This window comes from Furipterus horrens, unplaced genomic scaffold (assembly GCF_987537825.1).
Source record: "Furipterus horrens unplaced genomic scaffold, mFurHor1.1.pri manual_scaffold_8, whole genome shotgun sequence".
Classification (NCBI taxonomy): Eukaryota; Metazoa; Chordata; class Mammalia; order Chiroptera; family Furipteridae; genus Furipterus; species Furipterus horrens.
Genome location: NW_028327178.1, coordinates 69,139,569 through 69,162,006, shown reverse-complemented (window position 1 = coordinate 69,162,006; position 22,438 = coordinate 69,139,569). Strand labels below are relative to the sequence as shown.

At 37.4% G+C, this 22,438-nt stretch overlaps 1 protein-coding gene across 1 annotated transcript in view; it reads right to left on the bottom strand.

The window, feature by feature from the left end:
- RALGAPA2 (Ral GTPase activating protein catalytic subunit alpha 2) overlaps nt 1–22,438 on the bottom strand; it is a 401,573-nt gene that overhangs the window by 272,645 nt on the left and 106,490 nt on the right. Inside the window, exons 4-7 of the mRNA XM_090285992.1 lie at nt 18,268–18,325; nt 3,428–3,471; nt 1,081–1,258; nt 177–292 (exon numbers count right to left, since the gene is read on the bottom strand). Coding sequence (XP_090142118.1) covers nt 177–292; nt 1,081–1,258; nt 3,428–3,471; nt 18,268–18,325 — 396 coding nt within the window. The remainder of the gene's footprint in view (nt 1–176; nt 293–1,080; nt 1,259–3,427; nt 3,472–18,267; nt 18,326–22,438) is intronic.

Genomic DNA, 22,438 nt, shown 5'->3' with positions numbered 1-22,438 from the left:
GCCTGGAATTTGCTGAAGTAACCTGGCCAGACTCTTATGTTTAGTGAAATAGCATATAAAATCACCTCAAACAAAAAACAAAAATGCAAAATGTGGGCAAACAGAAAGAAAAGAGACAATGTTTTTTCTTTCCTGAGAATAAGATCATCACTGAATTATCTATGATTTGCTCTTACCTGAATAACCATATATTTCAATAGTATTTCAAGAAAAAAGCATGTTTGGTCCTCAGCTATCTTTTCCCCTGACATGGCTGGCAGCAGTGCAGTAATTTCTTCTGGATATATCTTTGCTGCAGAGTGGAAAAATAATGAGAGTCTTTCACCACAGCTAAATTTTAAACAAGGCTTTAAAAAAAGGGGGGGGGGCTCTATTAAAATACATCTATCCATCTAATAGAACTGCTCACATGGACCAAGCCAGTGTACATGAAGAGCTTGGAAGCATGATACAGAAGCCATGAAGCCAGCTCTCCTACTACACCATTCTTTCCCTTTCAATTTCTGCTTTGGTCAGCCTAACATCAAATACCTGTCATTTGGTAATAAAAGTTATACGCAGTTATAAATCAATGGCCCTAACTGAACACAAATGGCTGCCGTTAATAGTCCCATGAGGCCACTACTGTCCTTCTGTGAATGTTGCATGAAAATACACAGCTGATAAAAAAAGAACCTGGGTGAGCAGATGAATGTCCACTTATGAAATAATAGTAATGAGGACAATAGACACTAAAGTAGTTTTGGTAGTGGATTTGAGTTGCATTAACAGTCACAAAAACACTCCAGACATACCAAGTATCTCCACTTCCTACTATTGCCAACATCTGTCCCACTCCCTTCCATTCCTATTTCCACCACTTCAGTAAATTTCTCTTGTCATCATTTCATATAAAATAGATTTAAGTCTTTCAATTATAATGTTTGTAAGAATCTACTATGAATATAAATGGGAAATAATTCCTCTTCAAAATTCATTTGTGAAATCAAGATTTCTATTCAAGAAAATGGCAAACCAAAGAATTCCTCAATGTAATTTCAAGAATCATTTCAACCTATAAGATCTGCTCATATCACTCACCATCAGCTACGCTAGGGCTTGGATTGATGAGTGTCTCCAGAGTACAGGGCCCTTTGGAGGACATGATCGCTGGGAAACCAGGCACAAGGCATGCAAAAATCAGCACCTGCTCTTCTGCACAGTTTGTCTGAAGTGCTTGAAGCCACAGAAGAAACAACCTGATTCCTTCACATCGTATCTAAAAAAATTAAAAGCAACAAAATTAAACATATGTACTTGTAGAAATAAATTGTAATGTAGCATCAGTTCTGAGAAAGAAAAACTAGAAGTGAAAGGTATTGTTAAAGTACTGACCAAGTTCTTTACTTAAGGACAAGTAAGTAAGGATGCTGCAATACAGCACAAGGCTTAAGAGCTTGTGTTCTGGAGCCAGAGTGCCTGGGTTCAAATGTAGGCTCTGCCACTTTCTAGCCTGGCTATGACCTGTGGAAAATCACTTAACTTCTCTATGCCTTAGTCTCTCCAACTGTAAAATAGGAATGATAACAGAATTTACCACAAAGCACTGATACAGGATTGAGTGAGTCAGAACAGTGCCTAACTCAGAGTAAGCACTATTTCTTTCCTACTAACCATATTTCATTCCAAAAGGCACAATTCCCATGAAAACAATACAAAGATAATCTTCCTCCAAATTCACACTGTGCTTTGTACAGCATTTATGTCATGTCACTACAATATGCACAAGTTCAATGTTCTTGTATATCAGAACACTTAGAGCTAATTAAGACCTTGAAGAACTGGCTCAATGGGATGGAACAGCTCTCCAGCTTACCTGCCTTATGTCCCTACTCTATTCTAGAAGAAAACATCTATAGAGATAGATGTGTCCTTCTCACTTCATTCCATTCCAAGAATTCATAACCACAGACATTCTTAAACAGCTGAAAAAATGACATCAATAAAAGAGGTTAAGTAAGCAAAAGAGATGAAAAAATGTCAGACACATATGAAAGATTAGTGAGCTTCAAATATAGGTAACTGAGGGACTGCCTGACCTTCTTTCAATTATACCAAGGTGTGGATTCCTCCAAAGTGAGTGTTCAAGCCAAACAGGAGGCTCTGCAGAAAAGCCAAGAGAAGGAGAAGCCCTCCCCGACAAAAAAAAGGGGGAAAAAAAAAAAAAGAAAGAAAAAGAAAAAGAAAAGGCTTGGCTAACTCCTCGGAGAAGGCCAGTGACTGTGCTACTCCCATTAAGAGTGCATCCCACAGTGCACTTTCAGACACACCTGTGGACTCACCACTCCTCTGCACAAGCCTCCATCCCCACTCACATCTGCCCTCTCCCCAAGCAGGTGAAGTTAAGTGGTGACACTGCTGAATGCATAACGCTACTCAGCATCAGGCCAAAAACGACATGGCTCTATGTACATGTAACAAAATTATATTAAATTTAAGAAGAGGAAAGTTTCTTCAAAATTCTATCACAAGTCTTCAATTTTTTACATTAACTGTATTTAAGATAACTAATCATAAATAAGGCCAATCAGAAACATGAGCTACTGACCTGACAGGTTTTAACTGTAAGACTATTAATTAAAATAGGAGGGGCAAAATATGGAATCTATTGTAAAGCTAGGAATAACTCCCCTCCTTTTTTCAACATGTAAGAAATACTTAACATACCAAGTTTAATTGGCTATGATATTTTAAACTGGTATAAAACCAAAAATGTATTAGCTTGTTAAAGGCACACATACAATTTAATGAGCTACAAGTGAAGTACCTTCCATAAAACATACATCCCAGGTCGGCTTCTTTTGTCAGTAATGTTTCAGTGTCATGTTACCCCAGCCACAAATGGTATGTCATTATAAAAATCATATTAATTTAAAATAAGCCAATTTTAACTTAAATTACAAGACCAATCTATTGTATATCAATAAATATTTAAGAGGAAGGTGCTGCTACTCTTTTCCCATACAATGGCACTCAAAAGTATTTCAGAGACCACTATAATTTTAACCAGATTACTGAGGTGAACAGAATCAGGCACGATAGCTCTGAGGCTTAGCGAGAAACTGATTCAACACCTCCCCTTTCTGACAATAAAACTGGAGCAGCTAGCACCTTGCCATTGGTTCCCTAACTGTACACACCAGAATCAAAATGAGAAATCAGAATCCCAAACTCCAAATCCCAAACCAGTTTCTCCTAATAATATTTAAGATGTCTATTACAAAAGTTATGATGGAGGAACAAAAACCCTAACAATATTAGAAATATAATCTCTCAATTAAAAATAAAAACTAAGTAAATGGTTTTTAAAGTGGCTTAATTGTGTTACTTTATGGAATAACTTAAGAGTAATTAAAATTGCTATTATATATTCATCTAAAATAAATACCTTAATTGAATTTCCAGTGTGTAGAAGCTTCTTTAAAGTTGAGCCTAGAAGTTTAAAACAATAAATCAGAAATGAAGCATACAAATTAAAGTGCTATTTTTAAAAGATTAGTTTTAGAAAGGAAAATTTTTCTTATAAAAAAAAGATAATAAAAAAAATAAAAGGAAGGAGACTGACCTTCAGAAGCAATACAATGTCATAGAAGGAGAAATGTTTTTAAGATAAAAGTGCTTTGAGTATGAACCTCTTCAAAATTCTTTTTAAAGTGCCAAAATCAATGATGTTAAGGAAACTGATGCCCAGTGGATCATGTGCAAATATCTTTTATCATGTATAAAATGATTTTTTTTTAAATCTCTAAAGGAAAAAATGATATCAAACTATTGTTCACAAGGCATTTTACAAGAACATATTACATATATTCAGGACACATGTTTCTCTCCTTGCAATGCCAACCCCATTTATGGGTTTGGTCCATCAATAAATCCTCTAGCAGAGTTCCTTGGTCATTTCCAAGGAGAGGAATCAAGGTTTACTCCTAACTACACACGTCAACTGCAAAAGGATTGGTGCTGCAGTGCACTATAATTAGAAGTCTCTCTTTTGATGATAAAAACATATTACCTATTATTCTATAAATGTATTCATGCCCTTAGTATGGAGATGGCTTGGCAACCCCAACTAAATATCGTATGTAACCTCTATATGGAATCTTAACCTCAAAAAAGGAAGTACTCTCTCAAAATTAAAAAATATATTGGAAGTCTTCGGCAAGAGAACCTTTTCTTCCAATCAAAACTTTTGAGAAAATTTGGATATCAAATCATATTTACTCCACCGAGAAACAAAGCCAGTGTCTCAATGATTGCTACAGGTTGTATCTATGAGAACAGATATATGTATGTTAATTAAAGGCATATGCTTTAGGAATTCATTTGCCAGAACAAAATCACTGGCTAAGTGAAGGAACCTTTTGTAACTGTTCTACTCTTTATAACGCCTAACACTGGGGCTCTGTGGAAACTCACAATTGTTATGACTAGTTTACAGCACCAAATCACTAATGGTTTGTAATTAACTAAGGGAACTTAAAGTGACCTCCCTCCACTTCTATCACCAAACTATATTGAGTAACTTTTGGTCTAGAGCCAGCATTTACTGGCTGGGCTCGCTCACAGCTAAGGTTCAAGTACCCCACCTTTTCTCAACCTGGAGTCTTGTCTTTTTGCCTCCATCTTGATCTATTCTTAGACAAAGTCTCGTCTGCCTCAGTTTATTATTTGTTCCAATATTCCTATGAGGACCTCCTGGTGGTTGGCAGGGCCAATAGACACTCCACCTCCCAGGAGACTCTGAGTAAAGTCTGCACAGAGAGCTCTTTCCCAGATATCTGGCAAATCTATCATTTTGCAACACATTCTCAGTAAAATTTCTCCTGGTCACCATGTGTGACCACTGGGACTCAGCAGTACTCCTTGTTGGAATGGGTCCAACATTTTTACTTTTGACTTCTGGTCTACCCACAGTTGCATATATTCACTGTTCCCTATCCAGGGAGAAGAAAAATACATTTAAAAAGGTCCAATTAAAAAATATGTAAATAAGTAAGTAAATAAATGTATGTCAAGCCTTACAAAGAGACATACAGAATGTTTGACCCATATCCATCAAATCCGCCAACAGTCCACGACCTTTCTGAAATTTGTCTGGTAACTTGTTAAGCAGCAATGGAAAATTAATATATATGACCTATTCCATCCTGTTGTATTCAGAAGCTCCTGTACGTGTGAGGAAGTACAGCTTAGCAGTTACAAGCCAGATTCAGGAGCAAGACTGCTGCGGTTCAAATCTAGGTTCTGCACTTACTGTATAACCTGGGTCAGTTACTTAATCTCATCATGCCTGAGTATTCACATCTGCAAAATGGGATAATAACAGTGCCTATCATGGAGAATTGTTAATGAGGTTAAAATGAGCTAATATATATAAAATACTTAGACAGTGTCTGGTATATGGAAAGCACATTAAGGAACTCTTTTAAAATAAGAACAAATTTGTGCAGTGGGGGTAGAGGAAAAGAACGTTTCAAAATGAGAACTGGTTGGTGATAAGTACCCAAGGAGCCTTGCCTGGCCATTTTTGGTATATCTTAAGACCATAAATTCACAAAGAAATTTCTACTCTAACTTTACCATTATGAAATCCTTTTCATTTTAATTCCAAAAACTTTCTCTCCAAATCTTTTCTGTTTTGATTTTGAAACTCATCCAAACCATTATACCTACCCCATCTCCTTAACCCTACTGGTTGTCACTACATGGATTCATGTGAAAAAAGAATAAATGAATAAGTAAAATCTAATTAGTTGAACTGATTATCTGAACTTCTAACTTCCATGGACTAACTTTTACTGTATTTTATAAATATCCCTTAAATGTTAAGTCTTATTACTTTTGAGGAGGAAATAAGAATACTAAGGCTGGGACTAGGATAAGAAGAGTGAGGGTTCTGTACAAAATTTAAGGAGACAACAAAAATTCAGTAATCAAAATGAATATTGTAATGAAATAGTTTTAAAAATAAAAATTCATGCAAAAAAACCTCAAAATTATACATAAATACCAGTGTTGAGCTGAGCCACACTGGAGCTTGGGGTAAAAGAAAAAATGTATACCCCTGTATGTATATATATTTAATGTACTTTCAATGGCCAATTTTTCCCAAACATTATAATGTTGAAAAATATTAAAAATAAAAAAAATCAATATTGAAAGTATTAAAAGTGTTAAAACTCACATTATTTCAAATATGTATAAAGCAGAATGTACTATAATTTTTCTTTCCTGGCTTAATGGAACCAAATTCATCAATATTTTCTAAATCTACTTTCTTGTTTATCTCATTTTCAATTCCAAGAAATGCCATTCTTGATAATTTCTCCTGAGAAAGAAGTGACAATCTCTTTTAAATTTCATTTTTACTGTATTTTTTCCATTATTATTTATCACCCTTATAACCACGCCCCCCCCAAAATCACCACACTATTGCCCATGTAAGAAGTGACAATCTTTTAAATATCTTTTGATGGCCACAAGTTTCACAAAGACAGTTCAAATCTAAATTTAACATTATAAAATCCTTTCTTCATTTTAATTTTTTTTAAACTCCCTCTATATATCATGCCTCAAACTAATCAATAATCAATGGCAGTATACTACCAGGGAAGAGGCAAAAACACAGAGAAACACCCTCTTGGGTGCTGGTGTACGAGATCTGCTGAAAGCTATCAATGGAGCAGGAACACAGATCTTCTGGCACCATAATGTCTATAACAAATACAAGAGAGCATCAGTCCACTGGAGGAATTTGAAATTAACAAAACTTAACTCGAAATGAATCAAGGAACTAAATGTGAAACATGTAAGTATAAAACTTCAAGAAGAAAAGACAGGAGAATATCTTTGTGATCTTGGGTTAGGCAAAGATTTCTTAGATATGTCCCCCCCAAAGCACAATCCATGAAAGACAAATTGGTCAGTTGGACTTTATCAAAATTAAAAACTTCTACTATTTGAGAGACACTATTGAAAGAATAAGACAAGCCAGAAATGGGGAGAAATAGTTCTAAGTCAAATAGCTGATAAAGCACTTAAATCCAGGATAAATATAGAACTTTCAAAGTTTAATATTAAGAAAACAGCTGAACTTAAAAACTGAGCAACAGCACTGAACATATACCTTACCACATACTGACAGCAAACCACACATGAAAAGATGCTCAAGATCATTAGTCATTAGAGAAACGCAAATTAAAACCACAAAGAGATACCATTACCACTAACATAAAAAGACTGATCATATAAAGTGTTGACAAGAATTCTCATTCTGCTGGTGGAAATGTAAAATGGTGCAACCTCTTTGGAAAACAGTCTGGCAGTAAAACATATAGCTTTAAATGATTCAGCCATTCCATTCTCAGGAGACAGGAAAGCACATGCCCACACAAAGACTTGTACACAAATGTTTACATATACACAAAAAAGTTTTATTTGAGGCCAAGTACTAGACACAGCCCAAATGTTTATCAACAAGTGAACAGATAAACAAACTAAGGTAGAGCCATACAGTGGAATGCTGTACTACTCAGAAATAAGAAGAAATGAACCATTAATATAAGTACCAACACAGAGGAATCTCAAAATAGGTGTACTGAGTGAAAGAAGCCAAACAAGAGTGCACACTACATGATTCTATGACTGTAGAAAATCAAAATAACCTATACAGTATTCCCTCACTTATCGCGGATATTACATTCTAGACACACACACACACCCCTGCAATAGGTGAAAACCTGTGAAATAGGAACCTTACATTTATTTTACTATTTATATATATTTCAAGGCTTTATAAACCCTTCCCACACACTTTTATAAACCGTTCCCAGTCCCTTATTAACCTTTCCCACTTTCTTATTAACCTTTTCCACACTTTTATAAACACTACTTATGTTCTTAAACATATTCTACACTCTTAAACTTACATAACTTTAACGACATACGTATACAGTACCGCAAAATCCCATGATATAGTGAAAAACCGCGATAAATAATTAAATATAATATTTTTTAAAATCCCGCGATACAGTGAGGCCACGTAAGTGAACCGCAACATATAGAGGGACTACTGTAGTAACAAAAAGCAGATCAATGGCAAAGGATCATGGGAAAACTTTTGGGAGTGATGACTACGTTCATTATCTTGATGGTAGTAATGGTTTCACTGGTATACACCTATGTCAAAACTTAGCAAAATGTACATTTTAATTAAGTATATCAATTATACTCCAAAGAAAAATCTGTTTTTTTAAAAAGTTAAAAGCAGAGCAGAGAGCCTGGAAGTGATTGAAAGATCAGGAGGATGAAGGTTGACGTCAGAGATCTACATGATGACAACAGACCAGAAGATAAAGTAAGAACACCACTGAGGGTGTGGAGATCAAGGGGTTAATGGGTAACTTGGCATAAAGAAAAAGGACTGAGAGAGAACAAAGGCATTAAAAAAAGGACAAGGGAGCAGATCAGAAGACATGACGTCAACAAGGAAGAACAAGGTAGCATAGCCAAAGGAGAGAGGTTTCCACAAAGGAGGTAGTGGATGATGCCTGGAATCGGACTTGGGGAACAAAAACACCATGATTTTACCTGCATACCCATGAGAAAAAGAGAGAAGCCTCAGAGAAAAGCCAGGTTTCAGGTAGCCAAGGAGATAAACGCAAGAGGCTGAGGTAGTACGGCTGTTGCTTATCCCAAAAAGAGGATTTCTAAAGGGAAGACCACAACATCGGAAGAAGAAGAGGTGCAGAGCACTGATAGTGAAAGCACTCTGAAGAGGACCCTGAGAAGACACCAAATAAACTGAGGAGGCATTAAATTCAGTCACCCCTGGTGGACACAGAGGCATGCAGGGCCCTTGGACTTAGCTCAGCTGGGCTCTGATGCACCTCTAAAGGAGCCCCAGAGGGTGGAGGACATTGGGAGACCCTGCTGCATCAGAAAGAGTGAGCTACTGTGTGGCCTGGGAAACTCAAGGGCTGTCAATCAGACTCCTGAGGAGAGGTGAGAGTCCAGTGAGAAACTCTGAGAAATGACGGGACTCAGAGGACGTTTTCATACCCCGGGTAATATGAAGCCACTGGGTAGCCCAAGGCATAAAGCCATGGCCACCCTTAAAAGGTTATAAACGAATCTGCAGTTTAGTTATGCACTTGGCGTTTATATTATGTATAAGAAAAACCTAATTGAGCAAACTAGATTCAATTATGACTCATAAAACATATGAGGTATTATACATGTGTGCCTTTCCACTAGTAGAGCCCACTCCTTTAAGTCCAAGATTATTTATTTTTAACATTTTTGACATAAAACATCTCTAGCATAATACATATCCTTCCACACACTCAGCAAACATTTACTGAATGCAGGCACAGTCCTGTACACTGAATGGGACAGGAAATCTGTTTTCTAGAGGCTCATGAGGAGTAAACCCTCTTAATGCAAACACACATAATTTGAGTCCTGTACTGGTGACGCGTGGGCACATGAAGGGGTGCCACAGCCTGCCCTTGCACCAAATATCCCTGACTTGCTGCTCAGTCTTGTCATCTCCTCGCTCCATGTCAATTGCATCATTTCACAGAAATAAGACTTTAAGCAGCCACCTTTATCCACCATGATTTACTGGCTTAAAAATGACTTCAGGAAAAATTTGATAAGCAATTCTTTTCAATTTGTAATCAGTAATAAAAATTTACAAATACTTGAGTAGCAGATAAACATACATCAGAGTCGATAAGGGTTGTGTCAGCTATTTCCCTAATCATCTTACCCTCTAAAATGTGATTTGTAGCATTATCTCTAAATGTCTGGAATAATGAACCAGTGTTCATTAATTACACACTGCAAAAACAGTTCAAAAATGCTTCCTCACTCAGTGATTTATAACAATGAGGACACAGCCTTCAAAACTGTAAACAAAGAGAAACTTTAGGACTATTTTTTTCCTTCTAAAAAGAGTTTTAAGAGAAATAGAATGTCTCTGTTTCCTCTAGACCAGTGGTTCTCAACCTTCCTAATGCCGTGACTCTTTAATACAGTTCCTCATGTGGTGGTGACCCCCAACATAACTAAAGCATAGTGATTAATCACAAAAACAATATGTAATTATATAAGTGTTTTCCGATGGTCTTAGGTGACCCCTGTGTAGACCAAACAAGATGAGGTGATAAGAAACAGACTTCTAACACTATGGCGGTTGATATTATAAACCACTTTCTTCCTTCTCAGGATAAAATGTGGCTATCCAGTAGGTCTGAGAGCTTTTAAGACTTGCAGAATATAAACAATGCTATTACTTTAAGCTTCTATACTTCATAACATTGCCATTTGTAGTGTGAGACAGGAAGCATACTGAATCAGTGGGGTGTACCCCAAGCTTTAAGTTTATAAATATATTTCAGAGTACCCTATCCAAGATGGCAAAGAAGGTACAAGTTGCCACTTACCTCTTCCCATGACCACATCAAAATTACAACTAAATTACAGAATAATCAACCTGGGTAACCATCTGAAGACTAGCTGAACAGAAGTCATATAACTAAGGATATATAGAAAAAGCCACATGGAGACTGGTAGGGAAGTTGAGGCACAATACGGGCTGGCCCTGAACCCATGTGCAGCAGTTGAGAATCCAAAAGAATATCTCGGCTAAAGAGGTCCTCCCTGGGGAATGTGGTGCCTCAACCCCACACAAAGCTTCCTAGCCCTAAGCACCAATGCCAGGAACATCTGGCAGTGAAATTCAGCAAGAATTCCATCTGCCCAGGGGACAGGGAAGGTTGTTAGAAACACAGGTGTACCCTTAAAATGCCAATGCACAAAATTTCACTCACAGGCACTTATCCTGAGCTCTAGGTAAGGGAGGCCAGCTGGGAAGGGTGCCTGGCGCATACAGGAAGAGACTGAGTCCTGTGGCTTTGAGGAGAGGGCTAGAGACAGCTGCCGATGTCCCTGTGTTGAGCACTTCTCTTGCGTCACCCACAGAAGCCATCTTTCCTGGGTACAGCACTGTCCCCACACAACACTGGCTTAAGAAACTTCACTGAACACACCCTGATCAGCACCCAGCCTGGGTCTGTGTTACAGTCTTTCTTAAAAAACCCTCCAAGCATTCTGGGTAAGTTCAGGGCGCACCTGTTACAAAGAAAAAGAAACTGAGTTGTGTGTCTATGGGGCAAGGGCATTTTTCCATGTTTGTCCTACCAGCACCACACTTCCTGTGTTGGGCCCAATCTGCCTCCACATGGCATTAGCCTGGGGAGGTTCACTCATGCACCACTATAGTCTCTGCAAGTGGTGACCAGCACGGGCCCACATTACAGTCTTCCTTAAATGGGAAACTCCAACAGGCTCAGTGGGTGCCAGAGACACAAAGGGAGATGCTGAGTTGTGTACCTTTAGTGCAAAGGCCATCTTTCTGCATACTCGATGACCACCACCATTTCTGTGCTGGGCCCTCCCTTCACACAGCCAAATCTTAATCTGCTTTAGCCTGATGAACCCTACTGGTTCCACCCTGATGACAGCCTGAGACCATGTCCCAGTGCAATGGTCCCCAGGTCCCAGGTGTCTGGTCTCAGTGTATCCGGAGACTTCTGCTGAGTGGCCTCAGAACTGGCACTAATGCCTAGATTGAATCTAATAGTATTGTTCTTGGGAGGTGGATAAGGGTAGAAAGAAGGGGAAGGGACTAGTCAAGGAACATGTATAAATGACCCATGGGCATGGACAATAGGGTAGGGAATGACTATTGGGGGGGGGGGGGCAGAGGAGGGCAAGGGGTGGGGGGAATTGGGACAACTGTAATAGAATAACAATAAAATATTTTTTTTAAGTAAAATAAAATAAAATTAGCCATTAAAAAAGAAAATCTGTATTGCTCTTACCTGTTGATTCCCTAAGAACCTAACCCCAAGGCTCTTTTAGTGGTTGAGCCTAACAAGCACCTAGGAAGCAGCAGGGAGTCTCTCAGGGTGCCTTGGGACTTTTGTTGACCCACCCAAAGCCTGGTGCTGGTAGCAGCCAGCCTTAAGACACAGCACGGCTCCTCCCAGGCAAACCCCAGCCCAGTACAGGCAGCGACCAACTGTGGATCACTTTGTAGCTCCTAACATGTAGCCCAGGGCCTGTCCCAGGCAGCATGTGACATTATTCTGCACTAGAGTCCTCCCCAAAAGGCCCAAGAGCCAATATACCTGGTGGCTGGCTTCAGACCACAACAAAGCACAATCCAATTAGCTCCATAATCAACACACCCAAAGGAAGGTCTTACAGGCATCGACCATGCAGAGGCGAATACTAATTCATGGGGTCAGGCCTCACACAGCAGCTCGTACATTATGATCATGGCCAATCCTCATGGTAGAGACCCAAGTCAACTCTACCGTCAACCTGCCCCGCCTGCCTCAAGCTTGTTCCTCAGTTCTTGTCTTGCTTGCAAGAGACGAATTCAAGTGAGAAACAAACATGTATACTGGAAATGAGATAGCAAGTTTATGTATGAAACACATACGAGCACAAAGCTGCAAGCAGATACCTGGCTAGTCGGAATGCCCCACGTATAGAGGAAATAAACTTGTTAGTAAGTTTTTTAGTAAGTTTGTTCTATACACTTGAGCCAAGGCTAAAACTGGGCACTCAGCTAATCTGAGTGCGCAGACTATTGGGTTCAGGAGTTATATACTTTAGTCAGCTTCTAGGTTCCCCTCTTTCTTCCCCATCTAAACCTTGGGAATAATGTATAGCTCCAAAGGCCTTCTTTTTCAGCTAGTAAAGGCTCTTTGTCTTAGTTAGTGAAATTGCTACAGAGGTTCCCTTTCCCAGCACAGAGTCTCAAAAACTCCCCTCCTCCTGCGTTATTCCTGCTTGTGATGTTCCGAATGCCCAGCAATCTTATTGGACCAGGCTCATGAGTGCTGAGTCTACTGGTGAGACAGCCTCCCTCCTCCTCCCTGCCTTAGCTTACTATCTATCTTTCCTAACACTCACAGCAAACTAGGCTGAAGGTCAAACCACACATGAATGTGCCAAATGCAATCAAGGCTTAACTGCAACGGAAGGGCTCATACTACCCTCACAAAGGAAACTTCTGGGATACCTGAATGAAATAATCAGGGAGACAATGCCACTGGTCCCCACGGTCATCTACTAACAAGACACCTAGCCAGCATTGGAAAAGTAGCAGATCTACCTAATACAAGGGAACAAAAACACAGAGAGACAGTCAAAATGGGGAGACAAAAAATCATGCTCCAAATGAAAGAAAAGGAGAAACTTTCACAAAAAATAACTAAATGAAATGGAGGCAAACAAACTACCAGACAGAGTTCAAAACAATTATTATAAGGATGTTCAAGGAACTTAGTGAGAACCTCAACAACAAAAAAAAGAAAGTCAAAAATGAATAATACAATATCTGAAATGAGGAATACACTAGAAGGAACCAAGAGCAGATCAGATAAAGCAGAGGATCAAATCAGCAATTTTTAAGACAAGGTAGGGGAAAACACCTAATCAGAGCAGAAAAAAAAAATTTTTTTTAAGAGAATAGTGTAAGGAACCTCTGAAACAATATCAAGTGTAACACCATCTACATATTAGGAGTGCTGAAAGACAAAGAGAGCAAATGATTGAGAATCTATTTAAAGAAATAATGACTGAAAACTTCCCTAACGTGGTGAAGAAAAAAACACACAAGCTCCGAAAGTGTAGAAAGGCCAGAGAGGTGAACACAAAGAGGGCCCACACCAAGACACAAAACAATTAAAAGGCCAAAGGTTAAAGACAAAAAGAGAATCTTAAAAGTGGCAAGAGAAAGAAGTTACCCACAAGGGAGTTCCCATAAGACTGTCAACTGATTTCTCAACACAAACTTTGTAGTCCAGAAGGGACTGCCATGAAATACTGAAAGTAATGAAAAGCAAGGACCTACAATAAAGATTACCCAGCAATGCTAGCATTTAAAATTGAAGGAAAAATAAAGAGCTTCCCATGCAAGAAAAAGCTAAAGAAGTTCATCACAACCAACCAATATTACAAGATATGTTAAAGGAACTTGTTTAAAAAAGAAGGAAACAAAAAGGAACATTAATATGTATAATAAAAGAGCAATAAATATGTACTTATCAATAACCACTTTAAAGGTAAATGGCTTAAATGTTCCAATAAAATAACTTAGTATAACTGAATGAATAAGAAGACAAGACTCATATATATGCTGTCTACAAGAGTCCCGTTTTAGATCAAAAGGCACATACAGTCTGAAAGTAAAAAGATGGAAAAAGATATTTCATGCAAATGGCAACAAAAAAAGCTGAGGTAGCAACACATACCATTAAAAATAGAATTTAAAACAACGCTATAGTAAGAGACAAAGAGAACATTACATAATGATGAAGGGATCAATGCAGTAAGAGAATATAACCCTTGTAAACATTATGCATCCAACATAAAGACACCCAATATATAAAGCAAAGATGGGTGGACACAAAGGGAGAGATCCATAGCACTATAAGCAGTCATAGTAGGGGATTTAACACCCTATTAACATCAATAGATAGATCTTTCAGAGAGAAAATCAATAACAACAACAAAACCCAGCAGCCTCAATTGACCCATAAGACCAGAGGAATTTATTGATATTTTCAGAGCTTTTCACCTCAAAGCAACAGAATATACATTCTTTCCAAGTGCACATGGAACATTTTTCAGGACAGACATCATGTGAGGTCCCCAAAAATGTCTCAACAAATTTTAGAAGCCTGAAATCATATCAAGCATCTTCTCCAACCACAATAGTATGAAAATAGAAATAAATTACAAAAATAAAAATAAAAACAAACAAACAGAGGCTAAATAACATGCTACTAAGCATTGCAAGAGATCAAGGAAGAAATTAAAAATATCTTTAGACAAATGAAAATAAAACCACAACAACCCAAAATATACCGAACACAACAAAAGCAGAAGTAAGAGGGAAATTCATAGACTACAGGCCTTTCTGAAAAAAAAAAAAAAAATCTGAAATAAACAATGTAACCTTACTCCTGTAGGAATTAGCAAAAGAACAACAAACAAAACCCAAAGTGAGTACAAGGAAGGAAATAATAAAGAACTTAAAATATATAAATGAATAAAAAATTAAAAAGGATCAATAAAACCAAAAACTGATTCTTTAAAATATGGACAAACCTGGATTTCTGGCAAATATGGAGGAGTAAACAGACACGCTGTGTCTCCCTCCACAACTAAGAAGGAATACAACTACCTCAAAACTAGAAACAACCAGAAATTCCAGAAAATCCAGTCCACCAAACAAAGATATATAAAAAAAAAAAAAAAAAAATACTCATCCAGACAGGAGCAACAGCTCTATCTGGGACGCGGAGCCAAACAAACACAGGAGCCTGTCAGAATGAGAAGACACAGAAATATGGCCCAAAATGGGGAACGGATCAAGGTTCTAATGGGAGAACTAAGCAACAAGGAGATAGCCAACCTCACAGATGAGGAGATAGACAACCTAACAGACACAGAATTCAAAACACTGGTGATAAAGATGTTCACAAGCTTGACAGATCTGCTTGAGTATGGCAAACACATAAGGGAAGAAGTAAAAGCTATGCTAAGTGAAATGAAGGAAAATCCACACAAAACCAATGGTGAAGGGAAGGAAACCAGGGTTCAAATCAATGACTTGGAACATAAGGAAGTAAAAAACAGTCAACAAGTGCAGAATGAGGAAGAATTTTAAAAAATGAGGAAAACTTTCCCAATTTTGCAAAGGAGATGGACATACAAGTCTGGGAAGCATGGAGGGTCCCGGGTAAGCTGGACCCAGAGGGGACCACACCAGGAGGTATCATGACTGAGATGCCAAAGGTGAAAGACAAAGAGAGAGTACTGGGGGCAGCAAGAGAGAGGAGGAGAGTTGCCTACAGGGGGGTGCCTATAGGACTAATCAGCTGATTTCTCAGAGGACACTTTGCAGGCAGGAAGGGACTGGCAAGCAGTATTCAACAGGATGAAAGGAAACCTGCAACCAGGATTACTCTAGCCAGCAAAGCTATCATTTAGAACGGAAGGGCAGATGAAGTGCTTCCCAGACAAGGTAAAGCTAATGGAGTTCATCATCACCAAGCCATTATTATATGAAATTTCAAAGGGACTTACTTAAGAAAAAGAAGATCAAAACTATGAACACTAAAATGACAACAAACTCACAACTATCAACAACTGAATCTAAAAAATAAAAACAAAATCCAACTAAGCAAACCAGAATAGGAACAGAATCAGAAGTAGGGGGATCATTTGGAGGTTTATCAGCTGGGAGGGGGAAGGGGGAGAAATGGGGATATGGTGCAGGATTAAGAAGCATAATCAGTTGGTACAAAATAGACAGGGGGAAGTTAATAATAATATAGGAAAGAACTTATATGCACGACCCATGGACATGAACTAAGGAGGGTGGGATTGCTGGAGGGAAGAGAGTTATTGAGCGGAGGGGAGCAAAGGGGGAAAAAATTGGAACTACTATAACAACATAATCAATAAAATATATGTAAAAAATACTACATGTAGTTATTTCTCGTTGTCATCCATTCCTGCTATACCATAAAGCATAACAAATCCTCATGATGTCTCTTTAGATTATACTTAGCATTTGATTTAGCTTATTTTTACTTTAATTTAAATACACAAGGTCAAAGCATCAATTAGCAGAAATGTTATCAACAACTCACTAAAATTTAATAAAATTTATCCATGTATTTGAAAGATTTAAAGACCAAGGCACTATCGTTAACGATTTAATCATTCAGTTCAATAGATGTATTTACTATATATACTTTACTTTCCTTACATTGATAGCATATAACTTTAAATATTTCAGTTTATGTAAAGGTCAGTTATATTTTCACACAAATAACCCTAAATTAAAATTAGCATTCTAAATGTTGAAATACCCACTGAATATGCCCTGTTTTTTCAGGTTCCATGTCTTTTACATACTGATTTTCCACCAAGAAAGCCCTTTCCACACTTTTCACCCTCATCTTTCAGGGCTCAGATTAAAATTACCACTCTAGAAGTGTTCCTCAAAATTCCTCTGAATAAAATTATTCAACTTTTCTTCTTTGCCACCATTACACATTTTTCATAGTGACAGTTATACGTACTAATTTTTTTCTCATCTAATCCTCACTAGGTTTACATAATACAAATATAGTGAGATAGTCTTTGACTTTGCCCCAAAACTTTGCACACAAATGTCTTTCCCTCAATAAATATCTGAATGCATGAATGAAGAGTTCAGATACCATTATAAGGGCATGCTTTCCCCAAATACAATCATCTAATAAAGAAAAATTATAGAAAATGTCAGTCTCCTAAGACTAAAGAACTAAACCAGACACTCTTTAAACAGAAGTTAGAGTTCACTATCAATCCCACAAATTACTCCAATTGTGCTGTAAATATTAATTTGAGATGAAATGCTGTACAATATCAAGAGCTGGACAGAAAGTGTAGCCAGGGTAACTTGCTCTAGTCAAGTTCCCTCTTTCTGCCACATCCTATAGCACTCAAACAGAAGGATTTGAAGTCAATGATTAAAGCTTGAAGAACAAGATATTTTTTAAGTAAAAATGTAAAATTACTAGATTAATATTTCTTAAACGTTTTTGCACATGAATCCCTGGCTCTGGTTAAGAATGTAGACTGTTCTGGCTGCTGTGGCTCAGTGGATTGAGCGTCAGCCTGCAAGCCAAGTGTCACTGGTTCGATTTCCAGTCAGGACACATTACTAGGTTGCATGTCAGGTCCCCAGTTGGGGGCACGAGTGAGAGGCAACCACACAGTGATGTTTCTCTCCCTCTCTTTCTCCTTTCCCCTCTCTCTAAAATTAAAAGAAACAAACAAATAAATAAATTTTAAAAAATAAAATAATGTAGACTATAATTCGTTAGTCTGGCTAGGGCCCAAATTTCTACATTTTTTTTAACAAGCTCTGTTGAGGATGCTGCTGCTGGTCTACAAACCACACTTAAGCACAGACAAATATTATATTTCCTCCAAAGTTCAGGCTGGTCGTGCCTCAGTTTTAACTAGCATACAATTGTTAATATTCCTTGCTATAACCTCTCTTAATGGTGTTAATTATATAAAACATTACTGAAAACTCAATTAAAATAAATCTATATTACTTGAAAAATATTTATTTGTTCTTACCTATACTCTGGAAATGCCATCGAAAGAAAATGCGTTCGGGTAGAAACTGCAGTATTTTCTAGAACAGAAACAAAAGAAATTCATAAGAAAATAAAGTATAAATGAAATTACACACTTTCATGGTAGATGCATAGTACTTGCTATATATGTTTCAGAAAAGAAAAATTATGTGCAATAATATAAATACTATACTTTATATCTTGTACCCCTATGGGACAGTTTCTTTTAGTTGCCCCAAGCAAACTTCCCTGAATGTTTTAAAGAGATTACTGTCCCACGTTTAATTCCCCCTAATGAAACAAAAACTAAAATGAAAAATTTATTTTAATTAAGTCACTGCCATCGCTTAAATATTAAAAGAATAATTTCTCAAAACCAGATTCGCCAGATTTCTTCTTTTTCACCTTTCATTTCCCATTTCCATTATAATCATTGTTAGTCTCTGGACAAGAAACAGAGTTGGTAAGAAAAACGAACAAAAGAGGATGAGACCATAAACAATTCTGTGAAGTAATAAAATGAAACTGGTGGCAAAAATTTCTTGAAATAAGTAATAGCTAAACCTAAGTTTTAGGATTGTAGTTATGAATCCCCCCATTGGTACATACAAAAAAGAATAACTTTATGATATGTAAGAATATCTGGCTAATAAAAACAGCTCCCCTGCCAAAACCAAAAACAAACAAAACAAACAAATAAATGAGGATGACTTTTTTTTCACTCTAGAACAAGTTTTAGCAAGTTATCCTTAGGTATTATGATTCCTTCTATGAGGCTGACTTGCCCCACTTTTGGACACCAGATGAGGCTGAGCTGCCTCCAATGTCCTCGCTTGGTTGGAAACTACTCTGTCCAGCAGAGGTTTCACGACCACGGGGGAACAAATTTATCCAGGACACTGTATTTTCTCTGGGGGGGAAAGGAGGCGGCTGTTCCCTCTCGTGGAGAAAGCGCAAGACCTCTGTTCCTCATGCTTTTTATTGAGAAGGGTATGCATGGGAGATACAAGGTCAAAATTCATAAATCATCAATTAGCTTTTAGGCACCTAGATTACAGTTGAAAGTTACTGATTATAGATACGTATCAATATAGAGGGCACAGTGACCAGTCTGTGTTAGGGTCTATTAAACATCTTGATGCCACACTGGCTTACGTGCAAGGTTTCATACATTCCTTGCTACAGAGTGTTTATAGATAAATAAGAGATAAGAAAAGCAGAGCAAGCTCCAAAGCATAATAAGCATTCTTTAAACCCAATTCTCATGGCAACCCTCTGAGTGGCCTTCAGTCCTGTCTGCCCTGCCTTCCAGTTTTCTGTTGAGACTTAGAGGCTTCCCAAGGGGGGCAGCCTGGCTCACGTCTTGGGCTGCAATTCCCGAAACCACAAGGAGCAATCCCCCACACTTCTACTTTATCTGCAGCTATCTTTTTTTTCTTTAATGCAGAAATCTGGACAAAATACATTTCTTGGCATTGATAATACTTCGCTATTTTGCTATGGAAATCCTCCATCTAGGTTTATCTAGCCCAGAGATGTTCAACCTTTTTCATTTCACAGCACATACAAACTAATTACTAAAATTCTGCAACACACGAAAAAATACATTTTTTGTCGATCAGACAGAAAAAAAAAAGGTATAATTTTGATTCAGTCACACTAGATGGCTATTGAGTTAGCTGCTGTCTTTTTTTTTTTTTTTAATTTGGCAATCTAAGGGAAAAGAGGTCAGTGTCCCTGACTAGTCAGGTATTGCATGTCTTAAAAATTCTTGTGGCATGCCTGTTGAAAATCACTGATCCACACCTAATATTCTAACATTCTGAAAGGTTAAGGTATAAAACTTGTATTTCGAGGCAACTAATAAACTGCCTTCTGCATCTGAGCCAGCTTGGGGTGTGGTTTGGTTTAGTTTCGTCTTAACTTTCTAACTGGGTCAGTAGCAATACATATGTATTTACTTAGTAATTTGTTCTCACCTGACAATAAAGGGATGTATAGGAACTTCTAGGAAAAGGCAAAACAAGTAAACTTCCATCAAACATGGCTTTAAATGGCACGAACTTTTCCCTCAGCCTGGATACTTCTCCACCCAGAGCGTTGCACAGAAGGCATGACCTGACCATCTAGGTCTCACTACAAATGTCACCTCCTCACAGAGGCTTTTTGAACATTCTATCAAGAGAGGCATCCATTCTGTAACACCCTTCTGGTGTTTCTGTACCACTTGTTCCATCTTCATAGCCCTCATCGCTAGGGAAAGAATCTTGGTTCATTCATTTCAAAGCAATGCTGCCTTCACCAGAGTATAAGCCCCATGAGGGCAATAATATCTTTTGTTCCCAGCACCGAGAGCATGACTGGCACACAGTATGCACTCAATAAATATTAAAAGGATTTTTGAATAACTTGTAAATTTGTGAATTTTATATGTAAGCCGGATCTTTGCTGTGGTCCTATGTTCACATTAACTAAAATATACTTTTTCTTTCCCTAAATGTCATTAGTTAACAATATTTACATTAAAATGTGTGAGCATCGTTTTAACCCTTAGCAAAGAAAATTCAAACAAAAAAAAATGTTAAAAACTAAATTTTCAAATTTGATAAATATAAGTACTAAAATATAAATGCATTTAGTTATTTATTATAAATTCTTCAAACTACACAGATAAAAATGCTCTACAAACTATATCAAAGATTAATTCTAGACCACCAACTTATACCATACACCAGAATAAACTCAAGATGGATCAAAGACTTAAATGTAAGCCGTGGCAACATAAAAGTCCTAGAGGAAAACATAGGCAGGAAAAATCTGATACCCCACATAGCAATATTTTCACCGATATATCTCCTAAGGCAAGGGAAATAAGGGAAATAATAAACAAATGGGACTACATCAAACTAAAGAGTTTCTGTTCAGCAAAAGAAAACATCAGCAAGACAAAAAGGGAACCAACCATATGGGAAAACATATTTGCCAATGATACTTCAGACAAGGGACTGATCTCCAAAATATATAAAGAACTTATATGATTCAACACCAAGAAGACAGACAACCCAATTAAAAAATGAGCAAAGGACCTGAACAAACACTTCTCCAAGGAGGACATACAGAGGGTCCATAGACACATGAAAGAATGTTCAACATCACTAGCCATTAGAGAGATGCAAATAAAAACCACAATGAGATACCATCTCACACCAGTCAGAATGGCCATCATCAACAAATCAACAAACAACAAATGCTGGCGAGGATGTGGAGAAACAGGAACCCTACTGCACTGTTGGTGGGAATGCAGACTGGTGCAGCCACTATGGAAAACAGTATGGAATTTCCTAAAAAAAATTAAAAATAAAACTGCCTTTTGAACCAGTGATTCCATTGCTAGGATTATATCCAAAGAATCCTTAAACACCAATTCAAAAAAACCTATGTACCCTATATTCATATCAGCACTGTTTACAATAGCCAAGTGCTGGAAACAACCTAAGTCCCCATCTGTAGATGAGTGGACCAAAGAACTGTAGTACATTTTTAAAAAAAATTAAAAGCAGTACATAGCTGATCACATGCTGGAAATCAGTAAATTGAATGCTCTCCTACATTTCCTTTGCAGACTGTCCCTATAACATGGTGATTTGTTATCTTTTAAGCCCCTTACTCTAAAAGTATCTTATATCTTACATTTTTCTACGTGATAATGCTAACATACACTCATACACACAGACTCACACAATGTGTGCACATATAGCAAATCCTATTTAGAGAAAAATACCTACACACTAGATACCAACCTTGGCATCCGAAACAAAATAAATGTGAATGAAATACTTAAGTCTTTATTTCTAAGGGTTTCATGATTATTAAGAGAGAGGGTAAATAAAATATTGGGTTGGCCAAAAGTTCATTTGGTTTTTTTCATAAGATGGCTCTAGTAGCACTTAGTTGTCTTTAACTTCATTCAAAACAATTTGGTTAGACTGTATTATGACAGCTGTTATATCAATGTACAATTAAAAAACATCAAAATTGGTGAGTTTTTGTGTAGACATTTTAATATTGAAGATGGAAGAAAATATGCAACATTTTCGGCATATTATGCTTTATTATTTCAATAAAGGTAAAAAAGCAATTGAAACCCAATAAAAGATGTGTGCAGTGAATGG